Source organism: Gambusia affinis, linkage group LG15, assembly GCF_019740435.1.
Source record: "Gambusia affinis linkage group LG15, SWU_Gaff_1.0, whole genome shotgun sequence".
NCBI classification, from domain to species: domain Eukaryota; kingdom Metazoa; phylum Chordata; class Actinopteri; order Cyprinodontiformes; family Poeciliidae; genus Gambusia; species Gambusia affinis.
The window spans coordinates 22,455,251-22,475,376 of NC_057882.1; the positions used below are offsets into that span (position 1 = coordinate 22,455,251).

The window sequence follows — 20,126 nt, forward strand, 5'->3', positions numbered from 1 at the left end:
TGACTTTGATTTAATTTGTTTTAGGCTACTTGTGAATATTTGTATTTTTATGACTAACAGTTCACCATATCAATGTACATTATGTACAACAAATTATTATTATTTATTATTATTTCTACTTTTATAAGGGTGTCCTTTTTTTGTTTCATATTTCACAAATTCAAATAGGTTTATTTAACACCATTTGAAATAGAAGTGTCAAATATACTCTTCTCGTATTGCAACAAAATTTCCACCCACAATATGGCAGCGAGATAGACGTACGTACGTCAAAACGCTTGAGGGACGTTTTCTGAACTCTGCCGACTGACTAAATGTTATTCTCCATTATACTCTCACAGTCTATGGAATGGTATAGTGGTTTGGAAAATAGATTAATGACAATCCAGATAGAAAAGTAAAGCAGGCAAATGAAGAAAAATAAATAAAAGGCACCGCTGGGATTCGAACCCAGGATCTCCTGTTTACTAGACAGGCGCTTTAACCAACTAAGCCACGGCGCCGGGTGACGAATTTGTACAAATATGGCTTCATGAGCACACAGAATGTCGAGTTCTTTGGTATGTTTCTTTTTTCTTTTGTTTGGTGCTTTATGATTTTCATATAATATGACAATAAAACTGTACTAATACCAGAATAAAGTCCTAATGATGCGAGAATAAAGTAGGAACATAATCGTCATAAAATTAAGATAATGTAGTATTACCAGAATAAAATAATAATCATACGGGATTAAAGTCAAATTTATAGAAGAAACTCGCGATTATATGAAAAAAAGTTGTAATTACACGAAAAAGTCGTTATGATACCAGAATAAAGTCGGAATGATGCAAGACTAAAGTCATAATATTACCAGAATAAATTAATAATCATATGGAAATAAAGTTAGAATTGTAAGAGGAAAAAAGTCGCAAATATGACAGATTAAAGTCGTAATCAGATGGGAATAAAGTCGGAATAAATATGAGAAGAAAAAAGGCATAATGTAACCAGGATAAAGTCATATTGTTTTTCTAGTAATACGAGAATAAAGATGAAATAATATGAGAACAGCCATAACTATACGAGAGTAAAGTTGGAACAGTCACAATAAAATGAAAATAAAGTCGGATCTTCACCATCACGAAATCGAAATGATACAAGAATAAAGTCGCAATATTACGAGAATGAAGTTGTAATGTAAGCTGTTATGTAGGTAATTATGGTGTAATTGTAGCTGCAAAAGTTTGTAATTAATAACAATAACTTTCCAATTGTGTTGATATAGTTTTATAAAAGTGTGCAAGTAAAGAAAAACAGTGATGGCGGCGGCAGGTAGCAGTATTAACTGCACAACAATGTGAAGTTCTGACCTGCTGGTGGCGCTACAGATCATGTTTTGGACCACTGTGTCTTTAAAATGAAATGCATCATAGTTTGGAAATCTCTCATTGCGACATAAAGCGGTAGATGCTGATGTTCACTGTGTAGCTGTGAGGAAATATGCAAACTGAGTCCGGCAGCAGCGACTCGGTCCAGCCCATGGTGGGTGGGACCTAACGGGGAGAGGAGGGCAGCTTCTGTCGGCCTGCTGTCATTGTTCAGCCCCTCGGGTAATCGCACCATCCAGGCGGTGAAGGACTTGAAATTTCTCCCTGAAATTATAAAGGTAGGAGTTAAACAGTCGGAGGTTTTCTAGAGAGTTCCCTCTATATCTATACCGACACTCAGATCAGTGGAGCTGTAACTGGGCGGAAGATCCTGTTTGTGTAAAGAAAGTAGGTCAGTATTTGTCGAAAAGATACTAATAATGATAAGATGATTAGCGCTGCTGGGCTAACAGATCAGAAAAAGTTGCACCTGCAAGTTACGTTAAACGACACAGATCCGCTATGCTGCAAGCCGTGAACCGGATGTTGAACGTCTGTCTCTACCTTTAACTGAGAACCATCCCAGTAACCGCTGCTGTTATGGAGGGTTCGCTGCACTCATATTACTGCACTTTCTTTGTGTCTGTAAACAAAGAGCTATACAGGCTACATAACAGCAGGCCGATTAAAGAAAACGCGTTTTACATGCACTCATCATTCTGGTATTTAGTTTACAGGAATAGAAATGTTTTCAGAACAGGTTAAAGAACTCAGAGCAGTTAAAGAACTGGGCTGCACAGTGCAAATGTTTAGAGCTGCATGTTCAACGTTAAAAATGAGTGCAGTCCGGTGTTTTGATGCACACAAGTTATATTAATATTTATTACAGTCTTCTGGACTCACTAGTAAAAACTAATGACACGTTTTAGCAGCAACAAATATATATATAGCTAGGTGTCGTTTTTAACAAATCCGTTGTTTTTTTTTTTTGCTTTTATTTAAGTAAAAATATATTGAAGTAGTTCTACTCTTGGTTGATTACTATTTTTGGGTACTCCTTTGGCCCACAGTCTTTTCATGATTTTTGAGTCATTTTCTAGTTACCTTGTCATGACCTTTGACATTTAACTTTCCAACCCAGGCCTGCAGTGTCTGACATGTAGATATTGTTCTGTATATTTTTCACAAAGCATCACCAGGTCTGACCATGAGGTAAATTCACCTGGTCTAGGGCTGGGCGATATGGACTTAAAGTTTTATCACGATACTTGGCAGTACTGTTGTGATAACAATAAATGTGATAAGAACAATTTATTTAATCTTTATAGGTAATTGTATGACTAACTGTGTGTCACAGCAATTATAGTCCCATAAACACAATTAACGCTCTTGAAAAATGTTCCCAGTTGTGGCATATTTCTTTAGGACACCAGTCAGATGATTACAGTTCTAATAATAATATTTACTTATGTAGTTTCACTCCAGAGATTATTTTTAATGAATTAAGTTGAAATTAAACCTAACTCTGAACTGTGACCCCTGTTTTGGTTGTAGGATGTCTCGAGAGCAGCAGGCTGTGGCTCGGACCAGGAAAGCCTTCGAAACGGGACGGTCCCGACCTCTGGAGTACCGGATCATCCAGCTGAAGAACCTGCAGCGCTTATTCCTAGAAAGGCAGAAGGAGATCTCAGATGCCATCAAGAAAGACCTCAATAAAGTGAGTGATAAGTGTAAAATATAACGTGCGAAAAACACAGAACTCATAATGTTTTACTTTCACAAAATTAGAGAATAGAAAAATAGAAGCCAGCTCTTATGCTTAATTAGTTGTCTAAATTTAACTCAAAAAGAGGAGAAAAAGAAGGTGAAATAGATCTTTTTATGCCACATTATTTAACACTCCTTAGGTAATACATAAAAATCAAAATCATATTATCTTCTATTTGTTTACATACACAATCAGGTTTTTTCAAAACAACCTGAACTTAAAAAATAATAATTACACATTTTATTTCTAAAGTGCATTTCAAGACACTCCACTTAGGTTCCTTCTCATTTTGTGCAGTCAGTGGTTCTGTTTCTACATTAGCTAACTCTGGGTTTAATATTTTGTCCATCAGAGTGAAGTGGGGACGCAGCTGTATGAGACTCTGGGTCTGGAGGGGGAGATCAGCCTGGCCATCAGGAAGCTGAAGGAATGGGCGGCCCCCCGTCCCGTAGAGAAGAACCTGATGACCCTCTCTGACACGGTTTACATCCAACCAGAGCCGCTGGGGGTGGTGCTGATTATCGGGGCCTGGAACTACCCCTGGGCGGTCACAGTCCAGCCTCTCATTGGAGCGATTGCAGCAGGTACTGCAGCTTGATTTGTCGGGTCAAAATTTAAGGTGGGATCCAGCAATGTTTATATTCACATCTGAAGAATTGAACTTCTGCTAACAACCTTATTAGGAACTAAAGTTTGAGATCCCTAATCTATAATCGGCTTACATGACTCCAGAAAATATCTACCAGTGGACAGACAGAGGTGGGCAGAAATTGTACTGAAGTAGCGATACTTTGACATATTTTAGTCAAGTAAAAAGTAGCCATCCAAGAAATTACTCAAGTAAGAGTAAAAAAATGTTTAATGATAAAATTATCAATGTTTAATATTTAAAAGTTGCAAAATCAAATGGACCAAAGTATGAAATTAAGTAAAAATGTTTGTATTTTAAAGACCAAAATGACAATAATTCACATAAGTAGCAAAAAATAACAAAATCAGGCAAAATGTTTTCTTCTAAATCAATTTTTTTGAATGTAAAACTTTTGAAACTTTTAACAAACTCTGAAGGCGTGTGAATGTATCTGGTAAATTTGTGGTTAAAACATGTTTGTGAGTAGAAATCTAAAATAATTAGAAATAGAGTGTATCATAAAGTTTTTAGAAATTATTATACAATTATAACATCTTTTAGCTGTTTATCTACACAATTAATTAAAATATGTTACTACTGAAAGAAATAGTTTGTTTACAGTTGAACTGGTGAAAGAGTCATTCTGATGGACCTTTAGTAGCTAAAGTCTGTTCAAAGCTACATAAAGTGATTTAATCTTTCTAGAGAAAATCTTCTTCTTTTTTAAAACATAAGGATGTGAGTAAAGCTGTACAGGTTCCTTATGGTTCTGCTGTCGGTTTTCAGTCCGTCTTGTGATCACCGCCGCTCTACTTCCCCTTTGGTCCAGAACTTTGTCAAATGCTTCATATCCTCATGTAGATAAGTAGGTCAAAGCTCATGCTGCGAACTCCAGACCGCAATCACGACTGCAGAGTTTTAGAGATTAAAAAGTGTTAAATAAAGGCTAAACTTTATTTAAGTGATTAACTTCATGAATTGCTGTCTTTTTAAGGGCACTCTCCTACTGAAGCTCTAAACAAATATTGCAGCTTAACTCTGATTTATTTGTGATTCAAACGTCGGATTTTGGAGGAGTTGCTCGGCTGTTTAAAGTGACAATGCAAAAATCTAAGCACGCCTGTGTTGCATATTCTCTTTATAAATACTTTACCAGTACTCTGGAGCAGCTGCTCGTCTGCAGCTCTGCTGGATAAATGCTACTTAGTTACATATTTGGAGTAAGAAGAATGAGCCTGCAGCATCAAGCGGGGTGTTTCTACATGTTGGACTTTGTTCTGCAGTATCAGAGCTTAACACAAACGCCTGCTGGGTCAGAAGTCTTTGATAAACTTACACAATAAAATAACTCTTTAGGTCAACACTCATCACTCCATCTTCAGCTGTCTTGAAATGACTAACATTGTGGAATATTGTTGTGCAATCAATAATACCCATAATCAGTATTTTGATAACGTGGTGACATGTTTTGTTTTTTAATCTGGTTGCTAAAAATGTACTGATGAAGTTGAGTATATGTTTGAATCATAATACCTACAGTGCAAATATTTAATTAATCAAATAAACACAAAGCCTTTTTTTGTTTTAACCTAGTTAACTTGCACAAGATCTAATCTTTGTACACACCAGTAATAGGTTGAAAGGTTATGGATGTTGTATTCTGTTATGTAAGATGCTGTCTGAGCTCTTAATGCTTTGAGGAAATTCAAATGGATCATCTGAGCTGTCGTAGTGCAAATGATAAAAGTCCTGAATAATTCAACACTCGTTTAATGTTTATAAAAGTAAAAGCCTTGTCAAAGTATCCATACCCTTTAAACTTCATAACATTGTGTGACGTTAAAAACACAACTTGACTGTATTTCTTTCCCATGATAAATCAGCAGTGGTACATTAATTAATGTTAATTTAATATGTAGAAGTTTGGCCAATGCGGACTAAACGGCTTCGTTCACTTCCTCCGCTGCCATTTTTAAAACTAAAGGCAGACTGAAATTGTAAAACAGCCCAGAAAATTGTTCACAACTTCTCCTTTTGTCCTGAGAAATCCAAATAAATGGGAGAAATCTCAGACTTACTGTGAAACAAAACCTGAATCAGGTGGAACAGAATAACAGCTCAGTAAAACTACTCCTTTAAAAATAATAAATGTCACTAGTTGCCCCTGGTAAGGACAATGACGCATGGTTTTCTAAATTAGTCACTTAAAAGTCTGGAATGTCTTACACTCTTGTATTAATCTGCCTTTTTTATTGCTCCTAAATAGAATGAAGAGAGAAAATGTGTTTATAAAGTCCACCTTTAATGCAATTTACTATAATTTAAAAAAACAATAAAATTCAGCTGACTTGAGAACAAGATTTAATTTTAATAAATATCTAATAAATGTCAAAACCATAAATAAATTCTTATTGTTTGCTCAATTAATTTAGAAATTTATGAGACTACACATCATTTTATTCTTTCTTCACTGAATCGCCGGCCCAGGTAATGCAGCTGTGGTGAAGCCGTCGGAGGTCTGCGTTCACACTGCGAAGGTCATGGAGGATCTGCTGCCGCTTTATATCGACAAGGTAACTGAATGGAAAATCTGTTTATATGGAAAAACAACTCAGCATTTTTAATGGAGTGTTTGTGGAAAAGAGCAACACATTCCTTGCATCTATTCATCTGTTCATTAGTTCATAGTTACAGACTGTGTGTGTACAGTCATTTTTTTGCAGGTTTAAATGTCCTTATTAAACATAAACTGGCTTTATAGCTTGGATTGATGTGCTAATTGAAGCTGCTAATTTAGAAATCCAAAATTAAAACCAGACATGCGAGGACTTTACACATAGTATAGCGTTATATTTCTTGTGGGTGTGCATTTGAACAGTCGAGATAAAATAAAAGCAAATTCTTCCAGTAATTTGGACTCTTTACTTTTATGACGTTTAAGCTGTTTGTTTTGTTTTAGGAACTTTACCCTGTAGTGACGGGAGGAGTAGCAGAGACCCAGGAGCTTCTGCGTCAGCGATTCGATCACATCTTCTACACCGGTAACAGTACGGTGGGCAAAGTGATCATGGAGGCCGCTGCCAAAAACTTGACCCCCGTGACCCTGGAGCTGGGCGGCAAGAGCCCCTGCTACATCGACAAGAACTGCGACATTAGCATAGCCTGCAGGTCCCACATATTTTTAATATTTACAGTTTGTAACTCCTACTTAAAGAAAATATTTTCCTTTCTCACATCCTTCTGTTAAATGTTCTGCTCAGACGGATCACCTGGGGAAAGTACACAAACTGCGGTCAGACCTGCATCGCCCCAGACTACATCCTCTGTGACCCCAGCATTCAGGACCGGGTCATCGAGGAGGTGAAGAAGTCCATTAAGGTACCGGAAGCTCACAGTGGAACCAGCGCTGGACGATACGGCTGGAAAACTTAAAACAAACGCTTTATATCAGTCGATATCAATAATTAATGACAAGTTTTCTGTTTTAAATATCTGAAATATTGCAAACTGATGATGTGACATTTGTTATTTTCTAAACTGTTTTCATTCCACCACATTGTTTTTTATTATTATTTTTAAGCAGTTATGAGGCTCAGTGGTGAAATCTTAAACTGCTGCTGTGCCAGTTACTCAGCAGGCCGTTGCTAGGCAACCATAAATTACTTAACAGTTTGTTGTTACCAGGAGTAACTTTATAGCTTGTTGCCAGGTAACCAAAGAGTAAGGAAGGTAGTTGAAGTCTCTGATTTTGCTTAGCTAGCTGTGAGAGGCTGAACTACTAAACCTTTGCTTTGCCTACATCCCCCAGAATGCTGTGCGGTTCTGGATCAGTGAATTTTCTACCAAATGTTTTATCTGTTTATACTGATCACATGTCTATTGCAATATATATTGTTACTGATTTATTTTCCAGCGCTAATTGGACCCTGAGTTGATAGAACCTGTAACATAATTTCATATTTAAAATGATTTTTTTCCTTTTATTTGCAGGATTTCTACACAGAAAAACCAAAGACGTGCCCAGATTATGGGCGCATCATCAACCAGCGGCACTTTAAGAGGATCATGGCCTTGGTGGGGGACAGCACAGTGGCTGCAGGAGGAGACGGAGACGAGTCAGACTGCTTCATCGGTACCAAAGATCACACTTAGACGTTTTTTCATTCAATTATAAACTAATTATTTTTTTTAATGTTGTGTTCAGCTCCCACAGTTCTGCGTGACGTAAAGCCTGATGCCAAGGTGATGCAGGAGGAGATATTTGGACCTCTTCTTCCCATCCTTCCTGTCAGCGGACTGGACGAGGCCATAAAGTTCATCAACAAGGGAGAAAAACCTCTGGCTCTGTATGTCTTCTCTGCAGATGAGAAGGTATCTCAGAGCTACGTTTTTGTTAACCCACACACAAACTATTCACATAAAGCATAAAAATAAAACAAAACAACAACATAGCTCCAGTTTTGCAGATTCAGTTTAGAAATCGAGAACAGAGTTCGACATTAAAAACAACAAATACTTGAAATAAATGCACTCTGTGACACATCTTGACCCATTTATATCCACACATTGAATCAACTGCATCCTGCTTTGTCATTTTAATGCTAAACAGCATAAAAAGTAAGATTATATATCATCAGACATGTAATTTGATGATTTGGTAGTTAGTAATTGGTTTTAAACTTGTGCATATGTTTTAATTTGTAACCAGGTTCTTGTTTCGTTTTTCTCTCTGCAGGTGATCAACAGAATGAAAGACGAGACGTCCAGCGGAGGATTCCTGGCAAATGACTGTCTGGTTCATTTCTCTGTCAGTTCGCTGCCTTTTGGAGGAGTAGGTGAGTCAGACATACCGTTTCACAAAAAACTTTTAAAAAAATAAATAAATTCACCAGATACAGACACACACCGGCAGTTTTTGGTTAAAGTTTCCTAGGTTTTCTTTATTGAAATAAACTGATTTGGACAGATTTCGTTGCCGGATTTTGTTTTTTTTTTAACTTGTATAAATTACCCTAACCACAATTTAATTTAACTTTTTATAATTTTTAAATATTAAATGATAATTTGATCAGTTACTCTTTATTTGAGTAGACTTTTTACCAAATACATCTTACTCTTACTTGAGTAATTTCTTGGATGGATACTTTTTAATTGTACTTGAGTGTAAATATGCTGAAGTAGTGTTACTATTGCTTGAGTACAATTTTTGGGTGCTCTGCCAATTTCTGTGGAGCAAATGTATTAATGTACAACTGTTAGAGCGCCCTCTAGCGTCAGACTTCAGATAAAATAAAATGTTGAACTGAGACAAATACCTGATATTAACCCAATAGTTTAATCAATCATGCAAGTTTATTTGTGTAGCACATTTCAGCAACACTGTACATTTTATATCATAAAAAACATACAAAAACACATCATATAGTCAACAGTTATAAAGCCTACTCAACTTTAAAATATTTAATACTCTGAAAAAATAGCTGAAAACCAAAATACTTTAAAACAAAGTAACAGAAAAATTCACACATTGAAACTTTCAGGAACTTTATTCCGATTGCTAAAGTTTATCTTCAGCCTAACTTCTTTTATTTTTCGGTCAGGAAACAGCGGCATGGGCTGCTACCACGGCAAGTTCAGCTTCGACCAGCTGAGCCACCTGCGCGGCTGTCTCATCAAAAAGCTGAAGATGGAGGGAGTGAACAACATGCGCTACCCACCACACACACCCAAGAAACTGGGCTGGGCACGCTTCTTCATCCTGAAGACCTTTGACCTCGGCTGGGTGGGCAGGATGCTGCTGCTGGCCTTGATGACCGTGGTGGCGGCTTTTGTGCTACAGGTAAGAGAAACACAGGATTAAAAGTAAAGCAAAGAGTAAAAAAAAATTTTACTTTTTTGTTTGTTTCTTAAAATGTATGTTTGTGTCATTTCATGTCTTCAGTTAAAATTGTCATTCAATATTTTGAGGTAGACAGGACTTTTTTCCCCCACAATGTATTTTATTGGCATTTATGTGATAGAGCAACATAATACAGTAGCAGCAATAGTTGTAAAACTACAAATATGAAAAGTGTCGTTCATAAGTCCTGTGTAACAAATTACAGAGAAAACTTGTGTGATTCAATCCAGCTTTTTTGTGAAGGTTAACAGAAGAAAATTAATAAATTTCTGTTTGTTTCAGAAATATCTCCGCTGAGGACATCCTTCCCTCCTCTACTCACCTCCAGTTTACTGCTGTCTTCCTTTTTCTGCCTGAGAAGGAAAAGAGATCAGAGTAAATATATACGAAGTCATGATAAGTCAAATCACCATATTCAGTAAGATTTAGGCCATTTTTTGGGCTGTTGCCTTAAATCCGTTTAGCATTTCACTAACAATAATAGAAGTGTTGTCTGTATCGGTGTTGAAGGAAACTGATTATCTGCATTTGTATTCAGCATCTCTACGTTTTTATTGAACCTGACGGAGGTTTGAAAACTTGGAAGGATTTTAAAGCTTTTAAAATTAAAAAACTGAAGAAGGACGTTAGCTTTAAAGAAGAAATGTTGTTGCTTCAAAAGCTGGAAACATAAAGTTTGTCCATTTTATTAGTGATTTTATGTTTGTTGTGCAGATGTGATCAGGTTCTGGTTCTGTTTGTTCTGATTGCATCAGAATCACATGAAGGATCTTTTTACTCAGTTTGTGCTGAAAACTGTACTTAGATACAGTAAGTATGGACAAAAGTTAAACATTTCTTTTATTGTTCCATTAACATTTCACAAACTTGTAATTAATAATTACAAAAATAAATAAGTCTGTTCTAATTAATATTAAATTATATTTCTACTTGTTCATTTTCTTGTGTATTTTCTATTACATCCTACTATATCTTATATAGTCTATAACTTTTTTTTTCATATTCCATGAAACGATGAAATTCAATTATATTTAATAAAAACTGGTAAATAATGTAACATCCATCTGCAAACCCTGGAAGATTAATTTTAAAAGAAAGAATAGAACAATTGTAAATTATTTATTAAGTCACCTGAATGTAGTGCATTAATTACATATTTTTTTTAATTACCTTGTTCATATTCCATATTTATTTAGATCTGAATATGCTATTTTTAATTACTTTGCACTGTTATTTTTTATTGTTTTGTTCCCTCCTTCCTTATTTTTTAATTATATTTGTACTGGAACCTTTTTGAACAGTTTTCAGTTTCGAGCTCAAGAGTCAAACTTCAGGCTGTGGATGGAACAAATATGCAACACAAATCAGGAGCAAATAAAATATCAATGCAGTTTTCATGACATGATTATAAATCAATAAATACAGCTTGCTGATTTTTGCCTCTGGGACTCAAAGCCATTTGTTTCCTGCTGTCTCTCTCTCTCTTTTTTTTCAACCAACACACACACATGCCCACACACACACATCTTTTGTAGCCCTCCCACTGACAAATGCTGCTCCAAGTCAGCTGGTGGAATAAAGTCTGACTTCTCGGCCGCTCTGCTCCCAACGATGCGTTCTTCTCTCTACCTCCTGGCTTTCCTCTACCTGCGCTCCAGGGCATCAGGTAAGACGCTCAACTCAGACAATGATTTTAACACACACATACATTCTCTGTATGTGTGTGTGGGCATGTGTGTGTAAATGATGATGGCATTTTTCTGCAACTCCAAAAAGTTATGTGTAACGTTTGAAATGTGTTTTAAGAAATGTGTTTTGTGAAGAAAAACTGGGGGAAAAAAAAATCAGCTTTGACAGAAAATATGTTTTTATACATCTGAATCAAGTCAAAATCACAAAAAAGAAAGGAATCATCAGCAATTATTGTTGGATAAAATAAACAATAGGAATAATGAAAGTGTGGTTAATCAAGCTGAATTGTGGAATAAAATGTCAAAGCAATTACAAATAAAAACAATAAACTTTTATTAAAATATTTTTTCATTTAACCTTTATTTAATCAGGAAACTGAAATCTATTAAGAATAAAAATGTCAACAGAAATGTTAATTGTGCTGTTAGATGGAGCACTTATTAATAAACTGCTCAGTGTTCAATATTAATAAAATATTTTCAAAATCTGATAAATTATCCTGAATTTAAAAACATAGTTTTTTCATATTTGTGTCAACAAACACAATATGTGTTTGAACATAAATGAAATATTCAATCATTTCAATAATGTTTTAAATATTATTTTAAAACAATATAAAATACAGTTCTTAAAGTGCAAGTTAAAATACAATAAATTACAGAAAGTGTGTATTTACAAATTAAAACTATTTTTGTGAAAAACAATGAAAAACAATGTGTGTTGATTAATAGTGCACATAAAACCTCATTGTTGAAAGCTTTTTCCTTTTCCTGCAGGAAGAAAATACAATAAAATGCTGAATTATTTTTATAAAATTATTGTTTCCTGAAGTTCAGCAAATAATTTCTCTCACATCATGGCTGAGACAAAAAAAATCATTTCAGACAAAGAAAATTAAAATGAAGAATTTAAAACGTTCATTTAATTAAAGGAAACCAAATTTAAGCAGCCGTTTGATTCCTGTCTTTTCTTCGCTGCTGACTCTGACACAGGTGTGTGAGCCAGGTGGGGTAAAACCTGCCTCCACCTGTGCATTGTTCTCACCTGGTGAGAACTGTTGTCCCCTTTCAAAGGACGCCATTATGGGTTAATCTGTGTCCCTGTATTAGCTAAATGGTTCTCCATTCCAGCTTTCATTCCCACCACAGAGCCAGATGCTGGAGGGGTTTTTTCTCATCAGCAACACAATACACAGCAGCAGGACAACAATAAACGACTTTATCAGCACCTGACGGAGCGACGAAGTGACTTTACTCTGATTGCAATCAGCGGTTTCACAACTGCTCCTTTGTGACAAATAAAGTCTTACACTCCTTGTCAAAAGGACACTTTTAAATCAGCAGTGGTGTTTTATGAGAAAACAGATTTATGTTCGAATATAATAGAAGCTTACTGGTCATTAAGAAACTTAAGCTTCAGTCTTTCAGGAAGATGTGCAAAAGAAAATTGATTATGCATACGAGTCACATTCAGGGGCTGGAGTTCTCAAAAATGTCAAAATGAATTCAATATTTCTCAGAAATTACAAGGTGTATTTGAATGGTTCTGGTATCAAAATAAAGGTAACACTCCAGAGAATATTCTAAGCTACAAGTCTCAAAATCAACTTGGAAATGTTGTAAATATTTACAATATTTCCAAGTTAGTACCACAAAAACCTTTTATTTTATTGCAAAATATCACAAAAAGAATCATGAAATCCTGGAAGAACTGAAAAGATGGTCAATATTATTACTTTTAAGAATTAATTGATATTTTTACAGTTTGTGATCAGGTTTTATTAATACTTTCTGACACAACCGGCCCTTTGAAAGCATTCATGATATTGATTTGTTCCAAAACAAAAGGTTTGACAGCTGTTGTAGAGGCCTAAAAAAAAATAAAAAAAATAAAAATTAATACTTTTATTACTGAGTGAGAGCAAATTAATATGACACACAGGGAGAAATAAACATTTATAAAAAATACTAATGGAATGCATTTTGTGATCTGTATTTTCTTTGAAAACATGGAGTTGAAATCCAGAACGTCTAACAATCCACAGTTCATCCCACAGGTTAAAGAATAATTATAATTTCTAGTGCATTTTTCCTGTTGATTTAACAGAAGCATCCAAACAAACAAAGCATTTTAAAAAATAAACACTACACAGGAACAAATAACAAACTAAGTGGACAATCCAGCTGCTGGATTTGTTTGCATTTTTTGTTGTTTTTTTATCTGATTTCTCAACGTTCAGTTTCTGGGATTAATCATATCAACAGATTAATAGAAACTGTTAGAGAGTATGAAAGCTAACCTGATTATTTGATTAACTTCATGATGCCTCTTTTTAACAAGAAGTTGCAACAAAAGCCCTGTTTCAGATTTTTATATGTGATTTCAGCTGAGTGGTGTTACCAGAGCCAGACCTGTGATGACACATGCAAAGGTGAGTAAAACATTCAAACAGAAAAGCTAATGTAACTCGGTTTAATTCAGTTTTTTTGCATTGCAAAAAGGTGCAACAAATATAATATAAAGGAACTTCAAACAGGTCCAATTCAAATCTATGGATGAATTTTTTTTTAAATTTATTAAATACATTTCTTTATCCTAGATATGACACAATGCCAGTTTGGGTTAGAGTGTTATTTGGTAAAAAGTTAAAATTTAGTATTTTTTAAATCTCACAGTCTGTGCATTTTAATATTTTAGATGTTTATAGACTGACATGTATCTATTATATCAGAAGATTTCTTCCTACGCAGAACCTCCAGTAGATCTGTGTTAAACCATTTTTTTTAAACACTTATTAACACTATATGCAATTTTATTTTTCAAATTAAAATCTTGTAGATTTATTATAGTTCTTTAGCAATAAAGTAAGCATTGAGTTGTGTGATTTTATTATAGATTAGAGATATGCAAGTCATTCCACATTCGAAAGTTAGTAGCGATTTAGCATTTTTATTTAAAAAAAAAAACAAAAAACATATCGATTGGAAAAAAATTCCATATATTTAGCATATTCTGGAAAATTAGACCAGGATTTGTGTCAGTCTTTCTTTAAAAAAAAAATCTTTATAAAAGCTTATTAATTAATTTATGAAAAACTGATTTGGAAACATCCTAATCTAAAAGTAAAAGTCTCTGAATAATTGGGATTTTAATTACTATGAAATCAAAAAGAAAGTTGAAAAAAACATGGTTATTTTTAATTTATCAGAAAAAATTATTTCAGATAAATTATTATTAACAGGAATAATAATAAATTATTATTTTAAATCTGTGTTATTCTTTAACTAAGGTTAGGTAAATTCGTAAATTCAGACCAGGGGCCAAAAATGGCCCTCTGGCCACACTTTGGACATCCCTGTATTAGACATTTCTCCACACAGGAATAAAATCAATCAATAAAGTTTATCAATACAGCACATTTCAGCAACAAAGCAGTTCAAAGGTCTTTACATGACAAAAACACAAAAATACAAAGCGGTAGAAGATACAGTCAATAATCAATAATTAAAGCATTACATTTTGTAGCGTCAGATTGTCAATTAATGTTTAATTTTTAATGTTTCTAAACATGTGGGGTTTTAGTCTAGATTCAAAAGAACTCAGTGTTACAGCTGTTTTGCAGTTTTCTGGACGTTTGTTATTTTACTTTGATATTGTGAGTAAAATAATACAGAAATGTGTGCTCTGTTTTTATTGCATATTGTGAAATAACTATTTGGTTTAAGTTGCAGCATTAAGTTAAAACTCAAAATTCAAAACTTGTAGATTTAAATTTTTTAGACATCCTGTCTCTTATTGTTAAATCAACTTCATAAACTTTAATTTCTGAGTTAAAACCAAAAATAATTTTCTTGTATTGGCAGGTGGACTTTAATTTTCAGGTTAAACCACCTTCAAATGTTTTACACACAGTATCTACAGTACAGTATTTAATCTGCTTGACTTTTTTTCTTGTACAAGCACTTTGAATTGTCTCTGGCTGAAAGCTGCTATATAAATAAAGTTGCCTTGCCTTACAGTGTGATGTGATAACTCTCTTTTTCAGAACCAAGCCACTGGGCAGCTCTGTTTCCCAGATGTGGAGGTTTAAGGCAGTCGCCAATTAACATCGTGACCAATAAAGTTCATTTCAGCAGCGCTCTTCCTCCCTTCAGCTTCATCGGACACACCGACTTAATCAACATCACAGTGGAGAACAAGGGCCACTCTGGTAATGGAAAACACCAAAGCCTGTTCTGTTCTCCTCCATTTCAGAGCCTCAATGCTGGTTAGATTCACGCTCTGACTTCGTTTTCCTCCATTAGCTCACTTTGCTTTACCACAGTCAGTGCGGCTGACAGGAGGAGCTCTGCCGGGTCACTACAGAGCCGCCCAGTTTCACTTCCACTGGGGAGGGAGCGGGACCCCGGGATCAGAACACACCATTGATGGAGAAAGATTTCCCATGGAGGTAAGGGAGTAAAGGCTGGCTAAATAATAGGATTTTGAATGATACTGCATCTGTTACTCGATAAGTGGCGCTACTAACACCTTTTCTATTGCATTCAGTATATTTTTGAACACCTAAAAGCATATTTTGGTATAAATTATGACGCAAACAACCTGTAATCAGTTTCAGACAGAATATTAGTGGTTTGTTGCAGGTGTGTATAGTGACTGTAGGAGGCGCTGTAACATCTTTACACAGGAGGGTCAAACTCATTTTTGTTTTGGGCTAAATCAAGATCATGAATGCTCTTAAAGGGCCGGTTGTGCCAGAACGTATTGATAAAATATCAATGAATTCTTAAAATTAAATATTATTGAACATCTCCCTCCAGGATTTTGTTATTCTTTTCGTGATTTTTTGCAATAAAAATCAAAGTTAATTTGGAAATAATTGCAATATTTGTGCTTATTTATGATGATAAATGTGACTTTTAATTACTCAATTAAAGCTGAAGCAGCTGTTTAGTACAAGTAAGAAAGTTTTTGACAATTTTTGAGAAAATCTGCAATAATTTCCACGATAATACTCAAAAAACTGGAGGGACAGATTGATATAATTTGGCAGCAAGCAAATAAAAACTGCATTGATTTGATTAATAATGTAATATTTAAGCACATTCAGTGTTGATTCTAGAATCTAGAGGGCCACATAAAAAGCTGTGTAGGGCCAAATTTGGCCCACAGACCTTTTGAATTTGACAAGTGTCTTAACACTATGCTACGTCAAAAATGCAGGGGAGAAACAAACGTAAAAGGAAAAATAAAAAAAATGTCAAAAAATTAAAAATAAAATGAAAGAAAAAGACAAACAAAAAATAAAAAGTAACATTTGATCACTAATATTATGACTATTATGGAAATAAAATATGATATCTCAGATATTGTGACCACTACATTTAATGTTTTTCTATAAGTTACAATTTGGTCACAATATCTGATCAGGACTATCATATTATGTGACTCTCTATATTTCCATAATACTCATAGTGATGAGATTTTTCTATCCTTTGTTCGTCTTTCTGTGTATTTTTCCTTTCGCGTTTGTTGCAGTCACAACACTCTCCCAGCAAATTTTACGTTTTAATGACTTGTGGTGTTAAAATGCAACAGTGGTCACAGAATATGGTGCAACACCGTTATTGAGCAGTAACGCAAATATTCAGTTCAAATTCAAAATGATTACAGTGAAAACTGGTTTATTAGGATTATTTTTGGCAGGTTTGTGTTCTAAGTACGACTCCTTATAATATACCTTTCCTTTCTGTCTGCACAGTTGCACATAGTTCATATTAAAGAGCCTTACAGCTCTCTGGAGGAAGCAGAACATGACATGGCGGGGATCGCTCTGCTCGCCCTCTTCTTTGAGGTAACGCATCACTCTACTGCCGGGGTGTTCAAAGTGTGGCTCTGGGGGCCATTTGTTGTCTGCGGAGTAATTTTGTGTGGCCTCTGACTTCAATTCAAGAACGGTCATCCAACACTTTTCGCAATTTTTTTAGGATGAGATTTTCCGTGACAAGTTTATATCTTCTTAACCCAGGAATGTTAAGAACGACGCAAAGAATTTTTCTTAAGCCTTTTTTAAATTTTTTTTTTATTTTTTATTTCATAATAAGTCATGCCACAAAAAAAAGAAAAATAATAAGTCCAGAAAGTTGAATAACTGTAAACATTAAGGCAAATGTAAGATATTACATGTTTTACTTAATGTTTTTGCGTTTTAAATTGGGAGAGAAAAATAAAAATTTTGACCCCTGAATACTTTCAGCTTGGGATTTTGCCCTTTGGTGCAAAAAAACGTTTGGACACTACTGCATATCACAAGGATAAAGAGCTTTTTGTTAGTCTGTCACATACAATCCCTACCTAGTACATTTAGATTGGGATTGTAATCTGATAAAATATGAAGAGTAAGTACTAATTTAAAATACTTTCAAAGATCAAATTATCTTATTATATTATTATTATAGATTATTGTATTTTTGTTGACTTCCTCACAGGAAACAGCAGATGATCATCCTCATCTAGATACAATAATTGCTGCTCTGGATCAAGTACAAAACAATGGTAAATATATTATTTTTTACTTTAAAAACACAAAAACATATCATGAATGTTATAATTCTCCTTGGACTTGAAACTTGAATCCATCTACAGTGCAACAGGTAATTAGGGTGAATTTGAGACGTCTGGTCCATCTGAAGAGATAAACACAATCTTAAATGTCTGCCTGATATATAAAAGAAAAAGAGATGCAGTGCTTTGTTATTCTACACCACAGAGAGGGAAGTTGTTCACTTATGCTTGCTTGACTTTGACAACCTTAACATGTGATGAGTAATTCAGTGTTTCGGTTCAGTTAGAAAATAAAAAAGGCAACCTAAACACCAACTCTGATAGAGTTGTTCTGTAACGATTTTCTGAGTTATTTGGCTCTTTGCTGTGGCGCAGTGCACTAAATTAATAATAGCTACGTCTCGGGGTTTAATTAGTTAGGTAACAGTATTGTTCTACCGCAGCTATAGATGACATGTAAAAGAAAAGCCTTTTGCCCTCCAGCATTGTGTGCATGCGCGAAATTTCCAGCTATAAACTGCAACATGCAGGGCGTTCATAGAGACACATGAACTAAATTACTAAAGACATCGAAAAAATATGAGGTGTAATTGGAGAGAATCAGCACCAAAGGAATACACTATAACTCACATCTGACAGAAACAAGCCTGAACTAGAAGTAAACACGATCATTGGTTAAACTATGTTGTTTCCCCCAGAAAGCACAAGAACATAATCAAGTACTAACTTATTTTTTTCTGGCTACCTCTTTATTTCTGACTGTGTTAAGGCAGCAGCACAGTGATTTCAAACTTTAGACTGAGTAATATCATCCCGGCAGCCGCCGAGCTTCACAGTTACTACCGCTATGTGGGCTCCATGACAACTCCAGGATGTGAGCAGGCGGTTGCATGGACCGTGTTTCATAGGATGTTGTCAATCAGCAGCCGACAGGTGAGGAGTCGTTCAACATTTTATTCTGATTTTTCATCTAAAAAACATACATTTTAAGTCTTTCTGCCAGTTAATGACCACCTATCTGTATTCAGAGTTAGGTAGTAACTAGCTACATTTACTCAATTACACTCACTTGAGTAACTTTTTTGAGAAAATTTACTTTGAGTATTTTACTACGCAGAACATTCTACCTTTACTTATGTAAAAAGGGTAAAACTTGTTTTTCTTCAGTTGTTTCTTTTCTTTTTGTCAGAGTCTCATCTTTTCTTTCCTCTGCTCCCCAGCTGGATGCCATAGTGAAAGGACAGCCCATGACAAACATCTTCAGACCCACGCAGCCTCTGGATGGCAGAGTAGTTTACAGCTCCAAGTCAGGCGCAGCTCAGAAGAGTGCAAACCAAATGTGGTTTGTCGTCCTCTCAGCTCTGTTCATGCCAATGATCCTGATACATATTATTTAGAACATATAATCATATAATAGAAAAATCCATTTGTTTCAATTATTACACAGTCTCCAATAGATTTTATGTCATGATTCCTATGACAAGTTTTCCTGTTACTCTTGAAGAAAACAATTTATACAGCATGATTGTGCCACCATCTTCCAGCAGAGGTATGGTGTATGTTCTGTGTTTTTATTTTTAAATAAAAGTACCGCCATTGTATTTCTATTTTTAGATTTTAAAATAAAGATGAACATTAAAATTTTACAAAAAAAAATTATGTTTATATTGTCTTCAATAAAATAATACATATTTATGCAAAATCACATAAACAAATAGTTCCATCCTGCATGTCATTCAGAGAAAAACACAGTACCAGAAATTTTCAGGTGCATAAATTCAAGCCTGCCATATGTGCAATAAAAGTCAACTTTGTAACAATAATTAAGAATTATTTTGGTTGGATCCCAAAATAATTTTATTAGACAATTGAACCAAATGGGAATCAAAACCAAAACCAAAGGAAAAAGGTTCTCATCCAGTGTTTTCATAAAATGATGCAAAATCTAAGTCTAAAAAATGCTCGAGATAGGGACAATATCCCACAACGTTGCAAAAGGTGGACATGCAGGTAGATGAAAATAAATTTAATTAAGTTTTGTTTCTTTACTTTTTATCTCCATAATACCTTGGGGTTTCAGTCAGGGCCTTCAATAAACGTCACCTACCTGAACAATGCACACATTGTGCAGGACAATGCAAAAACTATGCACCACACTAAGCCACAGATATCCAATAATATGCCAATAAATAAAAATATGCCAATTAAAGCATCAATGCATAT

The 20,126-nt window shown here is 34.8% G+C and overlaps 2 protein-coding genes and 1 non-coding gene across 4 annotated transcripts; 2 read left to right on the plus strand and 1 right to left on the minus strand.

The window, feature by feature from the left end:
- Positions 1 to 429: 429 nt before the first annotated feature.
- Positions 430 to 503, minus strand: trnat-agu. Its single transcript has one exon. It is a non-coding gene; the product is annotated as a tRNA-Thr (tRNA).
- A 913-nt stretch (positions 504 to 1,416) lies between these two features.
- On the plus strand, positions 1,417 to 10,558 carry aldh3a2b (aldehyde dehydrogenase 3 family, member A2b). 2 transcript variants are annotated; one of them, XM_044140131.1, is made up of 11 exons: positions 1,417 to 1,648; positions 2,904 to 3,066; positions 3,470 to 3,701; positions 6,236 to 6,321; positions 6,708 to 6,916; positions 7,009 to 7,126; positions 7,739 to 7,880; positions 7,953 to 8,119; positions 8,484 to 8,583; positions 9,349 to 9,587; positions 9,930 to 10,558. In XM_044140131.1, exons 2-11 carry the CDS (start codon positions 2,905 to 2,907, stop codon positions 9,942 to 9,944), a joined length of 1,470 nt encoding a protein of 489 aa, XP_043996066.1. In that variant the 5' UTR covers positions 1,417 to 1,648; position 2,904; the 3' UTR covers positions 9,945 to 10,558. The 2 variants fall into 2 exon arrangements, with proteins under 2 accessions (XP_043996066.1, XP_043996067.1); XM_044140132.1 differs by having other exon boundaries at positions 1,451 to 1,761.
- A 531-nt stretch (positions 10,559 to 11,089) lies between these two features.
- Positions 11,090 to 19,729, plus strand: LOC122844551 (carbonic anhydrase 15-like). Its single transcript, XM_044140133.1, has 8 exons — positions 11,090 to 11,313; positions 13,726 to 13,770; positions 15,385 to 15,549; positions 15,644 to 15,789; positions 17,101 to 17,193; positions 17,828 to 17,894; positions 18,673 to 18,836; positions 19,124 to 19,729. The coding sequence occupies exons 1-8, from the start codon at positions 11,259 to 11,261 to the stop codon at positions 19,298 to 19,300; spliced, it is 912 nt and encodes a 303-aa protein (XP_043996068.1). The 5' UTR covers positions 11,090 to 11,258; the 3' UTR covers positions 19,301 to 19,729.
- Positions 19,730 to 20,126: the final 397 nt, after the last annotated feature.